The 15,818-nt window shown below is 42.8% G+C and overlaps 1 protein-coding gene across 1 annotated transcript in view; it reads left to right on the top strand.

Moving 5' to 3' along the window:
* The first annotated feature begins 2,359 nt into the window (after positions 1–2,359).
* gpc4 (glypican 4) overlaps positions 2,360–15,818 on the top strand; it is a 51,016-nt gene continuing 37,557 nt past the window's right edge. Inside the window, exon 1 of the mRNA XM_039012440.1 lies at positions 2,360–3,084. Within this exon, the coding sequence (XP_038868368.1) occupies positions 2,928–3,084 (157 nt within the window). The 5' untranslated portion in view covers positions 2,360–2,927. The remainder of the gene's footprint in view (positions 3,085–15,818) is intronic.

Genomic DNA, 15,818 nt, shown 5'->3' with positions numbered 1-15,818 from the left:
GTATATTGTTGGGGAACAGGGGTATATTGTTGGGGAACAGGGATATATTGTTGGGGAACAGGGATATATTGTTGGGGAACAGGGATATATTGTTGGGGAACAGGGATATATTGTTGGGGAACAGGGATATATTGTTGGGGAACAGGGGTATATTGTTAGGGAACAGGGGTATTGTTAGGGAACAGGGGTATATTGTTGGGGAACAGGGATTTATTGTTGGGGAACAGGGATATACTGTTCCTGTTATTAATGTGACTATATATAATAACAGAGAGTAGCAGCACCGTAGACACGCGAGGGGGGGATGCAAATAATCTGGGTAGCTATTTGATTAGCTGTTCAGGAGTCTTCTGCCTTGGGGGTAGAAGCTGTTTAGAAGCCTTTTGGACCTAGACTTGGCGCTCCGGTACCGCTTGCCGTGTGGTAGAACAGTCAATGACTAGGGTGGCTGGAATCTTTGACAATTTTTAGGGCCTTTCTCTGAACCCGCCTGGTATAGAGGTCCTGGATGGCAGGAAGCTTGGCCCCGGTGATGTACTGGGCCGTACGCACTATCCTCTGTAGTGCAATGCGGTCGGAGTCCGAGCAGTTGCCATACCAGGCAGTGATGCAACCCGTCCGGATGCTCTCGATGGTGCAGCTGTAAAACCTTTTAAGGATCTGATGACCCATGCCAAATCTTTTCAGTCTCCTGAGGGGGAATAGGTTTTGTTGTGCCCTCCTCACGACTGTCTTGATGTGCATGGACCATGTTAGTTTGTTGGTGATGTGGATTCCAAGGAACTTGAAGCTCTCAACCTGCTCCACTATTCTGCTTAACTGATAGATATCTGTTAGGGATTCTGGTTAACTATTAAATATCTGTTTGGTATTTTGCATGAGTAAGAGCAGTGGCAGATGCACATGATAATGAATAAAGAGAGGGAAGAACTTTTTTAAACAACTGCTTTTTCTTTGAACCAAGCCCCTCAATAGGCTCCTCAGCCATCGGCAGAGGGGTCACGCACACGTGCACACACACACACACACACACACACACACACACACACACACACACACACACACACACACACACACACACACACACACATACGCATACACACACACACACCTTCATCTGGCATGATCTAAGCGTCCTGGCTAATATCTCCTTTAATTATGAAGCGTCTGACAGACACTGCTGTGGCTGTGATTGAACCTCAGGCCTGGAGAGGAGAGTGGTGGTGGTCATAGTAGACTGTCTGTCATCCTGTTAATGAGATGTCCCTGCTTGCCCATGCATTTCCTCCACCTGCCACAGCCCCAGTACGCCACACTACACACCGATGGTTCCCAAATGGCACCCTATTCCTTTTGTAAAGTAGTACACTGAATAGGGAAGAGAGTGCCATATGGGACGCAGCCCTAGTACTCCACTACACACCCATTTCAAGACAGGCAGACATACTTAGAAAGCAACCTACCTTCTCCCCGGCAGTGTAGCTTTGTGTGTCCTGTGTCTGGTGCTGTCTGAGGCCTTTCGAGAACGGGATTTGAGGACAGGGGATCTGAGGACAGGGGATTTGTCATTTGTTTGAATGTCGCACACATGGCACCGTATGTATCTGCCATTCTACACTTCTGGGAAGTAATGATGCAGTCAGTGTGTTTACGGTGTAGAAGTGGTCCACGGTGGAATTCAGAGGGTAATTGGGTGAGATTATAGGTGGTCAAGGTTTGGTGGAAAGAAAAGTGCAGGTAAGAAAATATTTTGTTTTATTTTGTGCATGTGTGAGTTAAGTTTTGTTTTGTCCTCTAAATTGGCCATCCCATTCAACAGTACAATGAATGTCATTGTTTGTATTGCTGTCTTTTTTATTTTCTTTTTATTGGAAAATAATAAACATATTATAAAAAATAGGAAAAAGTAGGAAAAGTGTAGGTTTTGCAGAGGCCAACACTTCTTGTTACTAATGCACAATAACGTTGGACATTCAAGTAGTTCTATATGTCTGCGTTTACACAGGCAGACCAAGTCTGATATTTTCCAATTAAATGGTGTTTTGACCAATCAAAACAGATATTTTGCCAATAACTCCTGGTTTTCTAAACGCAGATCAATGTGCGTTTTGGCTGCTGGAGATCGCAGTGGCAAGGGCTTACTTAACGTCCGGTCCATGCTCCACCCCGGGCGTTTTGTGTTCCCGAGTCTTTGTCCGGAACTCAGTTTGTCTACTTCTCACGTCCTCTATCCGCCCTATTCGCCTCCTTCTCAAAAAGCATTGGAGGAGAAGGTCAGAGGGGCGGGACCTCTGGCTTTCTTCTCCAATGGGGCGAGGAGAGAGGACGCGAGGAGTGTGCAATTGAGATTTTCCCTGGGACTTTGCTAGGCGTCTAACATCTGAGCTGTAGCACGCACATAATACAGTCTAGTGTCCTGTCTGAAAAGCAACTGCAGCGTGCTGAAGACTGCAAAACTTTTGGGTATCTCTACTTTCCATCGTCATTGGCCTTTGTCGGAACTGAAGTCGAGGTGGATGCAACTTTAAACACGAACATTATAAAAATAAGTTTGGCTGCTTATTTAGAAAAGTTTGAAACCAATGTTTTGTTTTGAGTTTCTATCGGAGAGTCTGGAACTCGAAATACATGCTGAAGACAGAAACTCATACTCTTTTTCGCTTAAAAAACAACTTTCCCTTAATTATTTATTTAGTATTAATTGTTTAAGGTGGCCAAATCACGGCTGTGAATGAAGAATCCAGTTAGTCAACCAACTTGCTAACTTTTAGAACTTTCGTTGCCAGCGAAGTTGAAATAAATCAGGGTCTTCATGAGGAAATTCAACGTGCTAGTTGAAACTCTGTCCTAGTAATAGCCTACAGCTGAGCGCCTTTTCCGTGTTTTTGCGTTGCGGTTATATTTTAAACTTTTATTTAACCGACTCAATGAAGACGATGTTAGTGTTCTCTACGGTTTACACATTTGCCGTGCTGTTTGTTTCGACGAAGGCTGAGCCCAAGTCGACAAGCTGCAATGAAGTTAGGGCTGCGTACAGTTCCAAAGGCTTCAACTCCAATGATGTTCCCAACAAAGGAATACAAGGTAAATGTGCCTTTAGATCTTGTTAATTTGTTATTTCAACGTTTTTTTGTTTAATTTTGGCCAGAACCATATGTTTTCTAAATTTGTTCGTTTGTCATTTAGATTAGGTGTGTAGCCTACTGTCTGTGTTATGTCTTTATATGAATATCATTGTCACATTTAAAACTACAACGTTACAGTCAAGTAAACTTGTAACATTATCATGTAACAATGTAACGTTTGTAACACGCATTTGAAAATAATTTGATAGTCAAAGCCTATCTTTCTACGATCTTCTACCAAAGTTGAATGATTCACTTCATCAATAAGTGATCCTAGTATTCATGACAGATTTTATGACCTGATTTTAAAATAATTCAACTCACAATCACTCTGACTCCTATAGGCTAAACTTCCATAGCTGTTGCCTTATTTACGTTTTTACTAGGCCTTTATTCTACAGCAAATATAAAACAGCAAATACTTGCCTCGTACATTTAGGAAATACTTTTTGCTGATTTACAACAACAGGAACTAAAACAATACACAAACTCTGCAATCCGATACAAACAACAGACCTATCTATGGGTTATTCCCTGGCTTCCGAAGTAGTGTCTTTGTGGCCCTTATTAGCCAACCTGCCGTGATTTGGAGGAAAACGGGGTCATGTATTTGACATTAGAAGTAAATTTAGAGCATGCCATAGGCAATCTATCGGTGTAATAGTATATTTGATGTTTTTTATTTGTTTGTAAGATAGACATATAAATTAAAACTAGACGTTTGAGAAGGGGGGGACAAAAACCATAGCCTAAATATTTTTACATCGTCTAAAGTCGTCTTTATGCTATTGAACCATCAATAGGGTACACTTTCAGTTAATAATCAGTATAGTTTCACTTCCTGTTGTAAGTCATGTACATTTTCGGGGAGACTCCAAATGGCCGTACAGGGGGGGGGGGCTACGATGTTCCTCCCTGTGCCCCGCATACTTTAAATACCACCCTCCTCATACCACCCTCCTCTCGTCCTTCCCCGTTTCAGTTTTTGGTCAATTTCATGTTTTGCCACTGTGTTGGAACTTTAAGTACATATTAGATTAATCTAAAATGTTGAATGTAGTTTTGGTCTCTTCTCCTTTTCTATAGAAGTAGCTAATGGATGTCACAGTATCTAGATCTTAACTTTTAATAGACATGGTCATTAGCATAGAATTAGGAATTAGACAGGATCTCTCTCTATGGTCATCAGCATGTTGGTTCTTTGCATCACCTAATAATAGGATTCCCTCTTCATGTACCTTACAAAACAGGTATTTCTATAACTGGAACTAGCCAGCCTATAACCTATTTGTACTATGTCTGCCTTTTTCTTTCACCCCAGGCCTTAGATTAACTGAAGAGTTGTCCTGTTAGCACCTTGATTTGTTAAAGCTGCAATATGTAACTTAACCAAATTCACATAGAAATGTGAGTTATAGATATGTCATTCTGATTGAAAGCAAGTCTAAGAAGCAGTAGATCTATTCTGTGTACTATTTCTATGCTTTCTATGCATATCTTTTGTTTTTGCATCTTTTACTTTGTTTGTACACCAACTGAACTTTTTTGTTACTTATAGTAAATATTTCAGAGTGGTTTAGATGGTGGAATGATTCTCTACAGTATACTTGCTTTTTTTGTCTCAAACATAAATTAGGCTAACTATTAGAATATTAGCAACCTGCATAATGCATGTTTAAGATGTCTGGTCAAAAACAGATCAGGTGACATGTTTAGAGAAAGTTGGTGTGACTGACATATCCCCTTTATACTGTTATATTCATAGTGTTGACATCCGTGCTACTACACTGAACACAAATATAAACTCAACATGTAAAATGTTGGTTTCATGAGCTGAAATAAAAGATCCCAGAAATATGCACAAAAATCTCTACTCACATTTTTAAATTTCTGTTAGTGAGCCTTTCTCCTTTGCCAAAATAATCCATCCGCCTGACAGATGTGGCATATCAAGAAGCTGATTGAACAGCATGATCATTACACAGGTGTACCTTGTGCTGGGGACAATAAAGGGCCACTCTAAAATGTGCAGTTTTGTCACACAATGCCACAGATGTCTCAAGTTTGAGGAATCATGCAATTGGCATGTAGGAATGTCCACCAGCGCTGTTGCCAGAGAATTGCATTTTATCGATGGAAATTTGAATGCACAGGGATAAGAGACGAGATCCTGAGGCCTATTGTCGTGCCATTCATCCGCCCCATCACCTCATGTTTCAGCATGATAATGCACGGCCCCATGTGGCAAGGATCTCTACACAAATCCTAGAAGGTGAAAATGTCAATTTCTTCCATGGCCTGCATACACCGGACATGTCACCCATTGAGCATGTTTGGGATGCTCTGGATTGACGTGTATGACACAGTGTGTTCCAGTTCCTGACAATATCCAGCAACTAGACATACATTTTACAGTTGAGTCATTTAGCAGACACTCTTATACAGAGCGACTTACAGTAGTGGGTGCATACATTTTAATACTTTTTTTGCAGACACTGAAGAGGAGTGGGACAACATTCCACAGGCCACAATCAACAGCGTGATCAACTCTATGCGAAGGAGATGTGTCATGCTGCATGAGGCAAATGGGACCGGTTTCAGGAAACTAGGCGTATGTTGCGCGTCACTACTTCACAGGAGAGCCATTTGAACGTAAACTTTTTATCGATGTGTTTTTTTTTGACAGATGCCTTCTGTAACGTGAACTTTCGTGTGCCTTAATAACCAACTTGAATGCTTTCTGTATATACAAATAAATGTGTTAAATCATGAGCCTAGTTGGTTTAGCCACAGAAAAAGTTCCACAACCTTTCCACTAGCCATGATTGGCTGAGATAATGAGTGGGCTGTATATGCCGAGAGATGAGTTCGGATTAGCCTACCATGTAGCACGCTTCTGTCTATAACATGAGCTGGTCAGTATGTGTAGGTAATCCTTTCTAGCGTGGCTTTTTTGAAAGATCACGTAGTAGAACTGCATACGTGTTGCTCTGCACTTTCTGGAGGACAGAGTTTTGAAATCAGTGGAATTAGTGTGATGGAGAGAATTCTGACGTTTTGATTGCAAATATGCAGACGGTGTCAAAGAGAACACACAGAAGTCTGTTTATAGAAAAACACCTGTCTCCGGATTACATCTTCAAACTAAGGGAAACCGTGGCATCTGACAGAGGGAAGCGTCCATCCATGTACAGTTGAAGTCAGAAGTTTACATACACCTTAGCCAAATACATTTAACCTCTTATGGCTGAGATCGGCTAAGATGCCGTTAACGGGATCGATATGACAACAGCCAGTGAAAGTGCAGGGCGCCAAATTCAAAATAACAAACTTCATAATTAAAATTCCTGAAACATAGAAGTATTTTACACCATTTTAAAGATAAACTTGTTAATCCCACCACAGTGTCCGATTTCAAAAAGGCTTTACGACGAAAGCACACAATGATTATGTTAGGTCTGCACCTACTCACAGAAAAACACAGCCATTTTTTCAGCCAAAGAGAGTAGTCACAAAAAGCAGAAATAGAGAGAAAATTAATCACTAACCTTTGATGATCTTCATCAGATGACACTCATAGGACTTCATGTTACACAATACATGTATGTTTTGTTCGGTAAAGTTCATATTTATATCCAAAAATCTCAGTTTACATTGGCGTGTTATGTTCAGTAGTTCCAAAACATCCGGTTATTTTGCAGAGAGCCACATCAATTTGCAGAAATACTCATAATAAACATTGCTAAAAGATAACTGTTATGCATGGAATTTTAGATCCACTTCTCCTTAATGCAACCGCTTTACGGAAAAAGCACACCATGCAATAATCTGAGTACGGCGCTCAGACACAAAACCAAGCCATACAGATATAGGCCATGTTGTGTAGTCAACAGAAGTCAGAAATAGCATTATAAATATTCACTTACCTTTGGTCTTCATCAGAATGCACTCCCAGGAATCCCAGTTCCACTATAAATGTTTTATTTGTTCGATAAAGTCCATTATGTCCAAATACCTCCTTTTTGTTCGCGCGTTTAGCCCAGTATTCAAAATTCATGAGGCTCGATCACTAGGTGCAGACAAAGTCAAAAAGTTCCGTTAGTCCATAGAAACATGTCAAACGATGTATAGAATCAATCTTTAGGATGTTTTTAACATTAATCTTCAATAATGTTCCAACCGGAGAATTCCTTTGTCTACAGAAATGCAATGGAACTCAAGCAAACTCTCACGTGAACGCGCATGGTCAGCTCATGGCACTCTGCCAGACCCCTGTCTCAAAGAGCCCTCATTCCCCCCTCCTTCACAGTAGAAGCATCAAACAAGGTTCTAAAGACTGTTGACATCTAGTGGAAGCCTTAGGAAGTGCAATATGACCAATTTCCCACTGTATATTCGACTGGCGATGAGTTGAAAAACTACAAACCTCAGATTTCCCACTTCCTGGTTGGATTTTTTTCTCATGTTTTTGCCTGCCATATGAGTTCTGTTATACTCAGACATCATTCAAACAGTTTTATAAACTTGAGTGTTTTCTATCCAAATATACTAATAATATGCATATCATAGCTTCTGGGATTGAGTAGCAGGCAGTTTACTCTGGGCACCTTATTCATCCAAGCTACTCAATACTGCCCCCCTGTCCCAAAGAAATTAAACTGTTCACAATTCCTGACATTTAATCCTAGTAAAAATTCCCTGTCTTAGGTCAGTTAGGATCAACACTATTTTAAAAATGTGAAATGTCAGAATATTAGTAGAGTGATTTATTTTAGCTTTTATTTCTTTCATCACATTCCCAGTGGGTCAGAAGTTTACATACACTGTTAGTATTTGGTAGCATTGCCTTTAAATTGTTTAACTTGGGTCAAATGTTTCAGGTAGCCTTCCACAAGCTTCCCACAATAAGTTGGGTGAATTTTGGCCCATTCCTCCTGACAGAGCTGGTGTAACTGAGTCAGGTTTGTAGGCCTCCTTGCTCGCACACGCTTTTTCAGTTCTGCCGACAAATGTTCTATAGGATTGAGGTCAGGGCTTTGATGGCCACTCCAATACCTTGACTGTTGTCCGTAAGCCATTTTGCCACAACATTGGAAGTATGCTTGGGGTCATTGTCCATTTGGAAGACCCATTTATGACCAAGCTTTAACTTCCTGACTGATGTCTGGAGATGTTGCTTCAATATATCCACATCATTTTCCTCCCTCATGATGCCATCTATTTTGTGAAGTGCACCATTCCCCTCTGCAGCAAACCACCCCCACAACATGATGCTGCCACCCCCGTGCTTCACTTTGGGATGGTGTTCTTCGGCTTGCAAGCCTCCCCCTTTCTCCCCCAAACATAACAATGGTCATTATGGCCAAACAGTTATATTTTTGTTTCATCAAACCAGAGGACATTTCTCCAAAAGTACGATCTTTGTCCCCATGTGCAGTTACAAACTGTAGTCTGGCTTTTTTATGGCGGTTTTGCAGCAGTGGCTTTTTCCTTTGAGCGGTGTTACGCCCGCCTCTGTGAAGATGGAACGCAACACCCTGCTACAACTCAACTCTCCGTGAAGTGAAAGAGGTATGGACTGTAGGTGCGAGTAAGGATGACAAAAAGGCATAATGTGGTATCGTTTACAAGGACTTTATTCCTTTACACGGTAATATGGGGAAAAGGGGCTGGACGGAACCAAAGCAAAGAAAGTAAATGTCAAAGCCTCCCCCTCTCCTATCTAACCTGCCTACCCACTACTTACCACCACCTGGTGCGCTAACCAAAATACAGGGGGTGGTCCGCCCAGGTCTTACCTAGTGTGCCTAGACAGTGAATATACTACGGGTATATGTATGCCCGCGGGCCTCTTGCCTAAGCACTCCCTAGGTGCCTTCCCCTTCCCCCCTGGGAACAAAATGAAACAGAATAACAATACTCAAACAAACTAAGAAACCAGAAACCAAGGACATCAAATAAGCTCTATCTGATAATGCAACAAACTAACACAGTACATACCAAATCGCTTTCTGAGAAACAACCAACACTATATAACCCTCTGCTCCCTGAAAAACAACCCACACAGCTCTCGGCAATTGAATTCCCTATATCCCAATCAAATTCTCTCTGCATTCTCCTCAGCCTGCAATGATCTCTCTTCTGAACAACAGAACGCTGGCTTTTATATAGCTTCAGAAGGAATGGGTAATTGAAGACAGCTGCGTCCTGACGAGGGGGCGGGGTCAGCTCCAATTAGCCATGGAGTCGACCAATCAGCTGCTTGGGGAGAATTCAGGAAGCCATCTCCTGAAACACACAAACTACAACACAGAAACTGGGGAACGTAACAAGCGGCCTTTCAGGTTATGTCAATATAGGACTCGTTTTACTGTGGCTATAGATACTTTTGTACCTGTTTCATCCAGCATCTTCACAAGGTCCTTTGCTGTTGTTCTGGGATTGATTTGCACTTTCGCACAAGTATGTTCATCTCTAGGAGACAGAACTCGTCTCCTTCCTGAGCGGTATGACGGCTGCGTGGTCCCATGGTGTTTATACTTGCGTACTATTGTTTGTACAGATGAACGTGGTACCTTCAGGCGTTTGGAAATTGCTCCCATGGATGAACCAGACTTGTGGAGGTCTACAATTTATTTTGTCTGAGGTCTTGGCTGATTTCTTTTGATTTTCCCATGATGTCAAGCAAAGAGGCATTGAGTTTGAATGCAGGCCTTGAAATACATCCACAGGTACACCTCCAATTGACTCAAATGATGTCAATAAGCCTATCAGAAGCTTCTAAAGCCATGACATCTTTTTCTGGAATTTTCCAAGCTGTTTAAAGGCACAGTCAACTTAGTGTATGTAAACTTCTGACTCACTGGAATTGTGATAGATTATTTCACTTATAATTCACTATCTGTAAACAATTGTTGGAAAACTTACTTGTCATGCACAAAGTAGATGTCCTAACCGACTTGCCAAAACTCTAGTTTGTTAACAAGAAATTTGTGGAGTGGTTGAAAATTGAGTTTTAATGACTCCAACCTAAGTATGTAAACTTATGACTTCAACTCTATATGGGTAAGATAGTCTAGCTAACTACATTTTCAGATATGACATGTTTATATCCATGCCCCTACTTAAAAAAAAAAAGTTCTGTGACTAACAGATGCATATCTGTATTCCCAGTCATGTGAAATCCATAGATTAGGGCCTAATTAAATCATTTCAATTGACTGATTTCCTTATGAACTGTAACTCAGTAAAATTGTTGCACATTGTGTTTATTTTTGTTCTGTATAGTTTATTTGACCACTGCCATACATCTGTACACAGAGGATGACCGAGAAGGTTCAGAGTCCCTTGGCTGAGGTCTAGATTGTAATGCGCCAATCTAAGCAGTATGCCTCTATTAGGGTGTACCATAGACTGCTTTCCAGGTTCTTTATCTTTGGTTATGTCATTGAGGGTACCCCGACACACCTGCATTCATTGTGATGGATCTCTGGTTTGTTGTGAAGTTTAAAATTAGGGAGATTATAAAAGGCAGGTTTGTGTGTTGTGCACGTGTCTCGCTTGTGCGCGCGCACACACCCAATATAGAAGCCTGGGCCAACTTCAATGAGCACCTCTTTATCGTCGATAGACTGAGATAATTGATCCAGGGAGAGTGACAAGGTCTACTGTTGCCAAATAGGGTTGGGGTTCTCAAAAATCAGAGGGGCAACACAAATTCCCCTGCCTGGATTCAGTGTTTTGTGTTGCTAGGGAGAAGTGAAATCTAATTGAGCTCCCCAACATTCTGGGCTCTGAGTTCTGCCCCACTTTATCTGGCAGTGAGTCAAAACATCTATTGTCTTTAACCCACATTTAAAACTGTCTTTCTGAATTGGTCCAGGCATCACATTGGACATGACACACACAGCTATGTGTTACTATACTTGAGGACTTCTTGGGGACCAACAATTGATTCCCATTTAAAACCAATTTTCCCTTACCCACTAAACCCTAATTCTAAACCTAACTCCTAAGCCTAAAATAGCCTTTATACAATTGAGGACCAACCACAATTAATTTGAGTTGGTTTACTATTCTTGTGAGGACTTCTGGTATTACAGTAAAACTTGTACACAACAGACAATACAGTGCATTTGGGAAGTATTCAGACCCCTTGACTTTCTCCATATGTTGTTACATTACAGCCTTATTCTAAAATGGATTGAATTGTTCTCCCCCCCCCCCCCCATCAATCTACACACACTACCCATAATGACAAAGCAAAAACAGGTTTGTAGAATTTTTTGGGAACAAACAAAAACATATCACATTTACGTAAGTATTCAGACCCTTTACTCAGAACTTTGAAGCACCTTTGGCAGCGATTACAGCCTCGATGTGTCATGGGTATGACGCTACAAGCTTGGCACACCTGTATTTGGGGAGTTTCTCCCATTCTACTCTGCAGATCATTTCAAGCTCTGTCAGTTTGGACGGGGAGCGTCGCTGCACAGCTATTTTCAGGTCTCTCCAGAGATGTTCAATCGGGTTCAAGTCTGGGCTCTGGCTGAGCCATTCAAGGACATTCAGAGACTTGTCCCGAAGCCACTCATGCGTTGACTTGGCTGTGTGCTTAGGGTTGTTGTCCTGTTGGAAGGTGAACCTTCACCACAGTCTGATAACCTGCTCCAGAGCACTCTGGACTTCATCAAGGATCTATCTGTGCTTTGCTCCGTTCAGCTTTGCCTCGATCCTGACGCGTCTCCCAGTCCCTGCCACTGAAAAACATCCCTGCAGCATGATGCTGGCACCGCCATGTTTCACCTTAGGGATAATGCCAGGTTTCCTCCAGATGTGACGCTTGGCATTCAGGTCAAAGAGTTCAGTCTTGGTTTCATCAGACCAGAGAATGTTGTGCCTTTTGGCAAACTCCAAGCAGGCTGTCGTGCCTTTTACTGAGGAGTGGCTTCTGTCTGGCCACTCTACCATAAAGGCCTGATTGGTGGAGTGCTGCAGAGATGGTTGTCCTTCTGGAAGGTTCTCCCATCTCCACAGAGGAACTCTAAAGCTCTGACAGAGCGCCAATCGGGTTCTTGGTCACCACCCTGACCAAGGCCCTTATCCCCCAATTCCTGGTTCCAAACTTCTTCCATTTAAGAATGATGGAAGCCACCATGTTCTTGGTAACGTTCAGTGCTGCAGAAAGGTTTTGGTACCCTTCCACATGTGCCTCGACACGATCCTGTCTCGGAGTTCTACGGAGAATTCCTTTGACATCATGACTTCTGCTCTGACTTGCACTGTCAACTGTGGGACCATGTCCGTAGGTAATGGGTCTGAATACTTTACGAATGCGCTGTATGCATGACATTGTCTCATTGTCACCAGTTCCACTCTCCCTTCCCTCCCAGCGATTAATCAGCAAGGGTATTATTTAAGTACACTCCAATTCCACGGGTATTATTATTTAAGTATACTCCATCCTCCTACGCTACATTCCAGGCAATTTGAGAAGTCCCTGGAAGGCTCTGCCTCACTGAAATAGCGGTGTTTATTTAGCTGTTGTCTCTAAATGGCCATAAATCAGTGATTGGTGGAATACACTGTTTATTGTATATGTAGCCCTTGACACAAACTGTTTAACCATGCAAAATTAAATCCATGAGCTTAGTTGGAATCCTGACTAATATTTGAGGTTCTAATGTAAAAAAAATAAAAAAATAATAGAAAACCCATCGATGCTCAAGCATTGACAGATGGGGAGTAACAGCAGAGTCCATTGTTAAATAGTTTCTTTATACCATGGTCTGTCTTTTCCAACCTTCATGGTAACTGGGACCTATTGGCACATTTTGAAGTTTGTGTTTGTGGTATCTGTTATTATAAAGTAGAACGTACGTTATGAGTGCATGACTTTCTATTCTACCAAGAAATGCATAGAACCTTACTGAGGGTAAACATCTACTCTAGACAATCAGGGACACCTCATATGGCTGAATTCACAGAACTTTGCCAAGGTTACAAGCTGCCACCACGTTCAGGCCCTAGTACTTCTATAGGGAGTAGCCTGCCTGTCTGCTACAGAGGGATGAGGTGTGGGGTGATAAAATCGCTGCCATTGGCGCTCGATCACTGGCATAGATGTTGGGGGGATAATGTGTCAAGTGCTTTGCTGCACGGTGGCAGGGGGGACAAGCTCTTCAAGAGGCAAAAAACAGAGCGGTTAACACCGACCAGATGGGTATCTACCATGTCAACAGCTCTTCATTCCATCCAGGGCCAGGCACCACGCTGCACTTCTCTCTTTCTCCTCCTCAAGCTAAAAATCTGTTTCAGTTTACACTGGCAATGATGTCATGCCTCAGGTACGGGATAATGGCAAGGATCAAAGTCCAAGAGGAAAAGGTTTGGGTCGTTTTCCTTCCCTACTTTCTGCTGAAGTAACATCCCGCTCATAATCAGTCCGGAGAATTGACTGAAACTCAATGCCGCTATGACCTCAGCACATTGGCCTGTGAGTGAGCTGAAGACGCTTAGCAGTGGAGGAGTGTGAGATCTACTTCCCCTGCTGAATATCTTTGCTGGCTGGGTTTGGGCTCTGCGTCTTTATGGTTTCGTAAATAGCAGCTTTTGTTATTGCCATAACATTCAGCAGATAAGAGCAGTCTAGGGGAACTGGGACATTAGTCTGGGCAGCTTGTATATATGTGCTCTTCTGCTCCCTGACTGTTAACATCTTCAATAATTAACTAATAAACAAACCAACTGTTGTCATGCTCCCTACTCAAGGCCAGGGATTTCTGTGAAACCTAGAGACTTACCGAACCCCAGTATTAAGCTAAACAGAAACACAAAACAAGTGAACTGCTTCATTGTTGTGGACACAGTGCACTACATTTTTATCAGGCTCCATAGTGCACTCTGAAGGAAATGGGGTTACATTTGGAATTCAGCCATGGGCTGTCTTAGCATTGCACCTGACAGACCTGAACCAAAAAAGCATAGTACCTGTAGGTAGGTTTACCGGTCTTGTCCGGTAGCTAAAGGATTTTAGGTCTGACCTGTTTGGCCACATTGGCTGGTGTTCAACTTATGCTCTTTTTCCAACATGTTGATCCTTTAATGTAACATGTTGGGATTAATGGGAATACACATGCCATTCAAGTTGGCAGCAGTTGTTGTGCTAAATCAGTAGCAGCAGTGGAATGGCACTGTGTTCTAAGGATGTAGTGGTCACGCAGCCATCTCTCAACCTCCCTCACACCGGACGGCCGGCCCTTCACCCTCCCGCTGCCCCCTCACCCTCCCCGCTGCCCCAGTGAGCGACAGATCAGAACAGTGGGGGTTGGATGCAGTGTGTTGGAACAATGGGGCACCCCTTTTTAGGCCAGTCTGCCTCCCTCCCTGCAACATTCCACCCAGGACCACCAAGACCCTCACCCAGGACCACCAAGACCCTCACCCAGGACCACCAAGACCCTCACCCAGGGTCCCTGGAGCTGGGAACCACCACAACAAAGAGGGGCCCAGAGTGACTTACTGAGGCACACAGACCATGACCTTAATCGAAGGCTCATGTGTCTCTGCCAGTTTGGCTTGTTGCGTTGTAGTTTGTTCTCTAGTGCTACTGAGAGAGTTTGTATACGGCCATATAATCAGAATTTTATTTCTATGGTTACGGGCCCACGCCGCCTCCTGAGAAGAGCTGTGAGAAATCTGGGTTTGTGGCTTTCCACACTTTGGCTTGACGTGGAGCGCCCCCTCAAACTCCTTGTTAACATGTCCTGTTTGCATGCTGTTAAGTCGGCAGCCTCTTTCCCCCTTCGCTCCGGCTGACATATCACTTCATGTTTCCCTGACTCTTTCCCCTCCCACTCAGCTCATAGGAGCTGCTCTAACAAATCCAGAGGGGTTTTGTTTCTTTCTCCGTCCTGCTGCCTTAGTGATTCTCCCTCAGTCTTTTCCTTGTCCCCATAATGGTTTATTAGTGTTTTCCTGCTCCTCTACTTTCCTCTTCTCCATACCCTGCTGTACTTGTTCTCTCTCTCCTTCTCTCTCTCCCTCTGTACCCTCCTTCCTCCCCTCTCTCCACTATCTACTCCTCAGGGGTTCTTTGTGTGGAAGGCTTCCAGATGATTTTCATGCCAAAACAGACCGCTGCTGTCGTTTTCACACACTTCTCCCCCAGGCTTTGCTGTCATGCCTCAATATGAGTTGTCATTTGGTATTGTCACAGTCAGATCTTCTGCTGCTCCTCTGCCAATGCTTTTTACAGCCGTTGTTATATTAGCCTTTTTCCATAGTGCCTCTTCTTTCACTGCTGAAATTCCTTTTGTGTTGTATTTTGTTGTTCCCTTGATATCTGAGCCGTGGTGTCTTTTGTGTTGAGATCACTCAGTGGTGGTGTCACTCAGCCAGCTGTGAGGAGTGGGGAAGGACTTCAGGCGCTGATCCCAAACTCTGAGGATGGGGACTGACCTGGCCCACTTGTTTTGGGGGGGGGGGTATGATATTTGTGCGTCTAACTTCATTCATCATTATTCACGAGTCATTCAGGATTATCCGTAATCATGTGGATGCGTTTATAAACATTTCATTCGTATTCACAATAAAAGTGAATCCAAAATGACACATTTACCATTCAGTTCTATTTGGCGAAAAATCTGAAACCTAATTAAAGCAAACAAAAAATGCATTCAGCAAGTTTGAAGT

This window comes from Salvelinus namaycush, chromosome 17 (assembly GCF_016432855.1).
Source record: "Salvelinus namaycush isolate Seneca chromosome 17, SaNama_1.0, whole genome shotgun sequence".
Lineage (NCBI taxonomy): Eukaryota > Metazoa > Chordata > Actinopteri > Salmoniformes > Salmonidae > Salvelinus > Salvelinus namaycush.
This window is presented reverse-complemented; position numbering and strand designations above follow the sequence as displayed.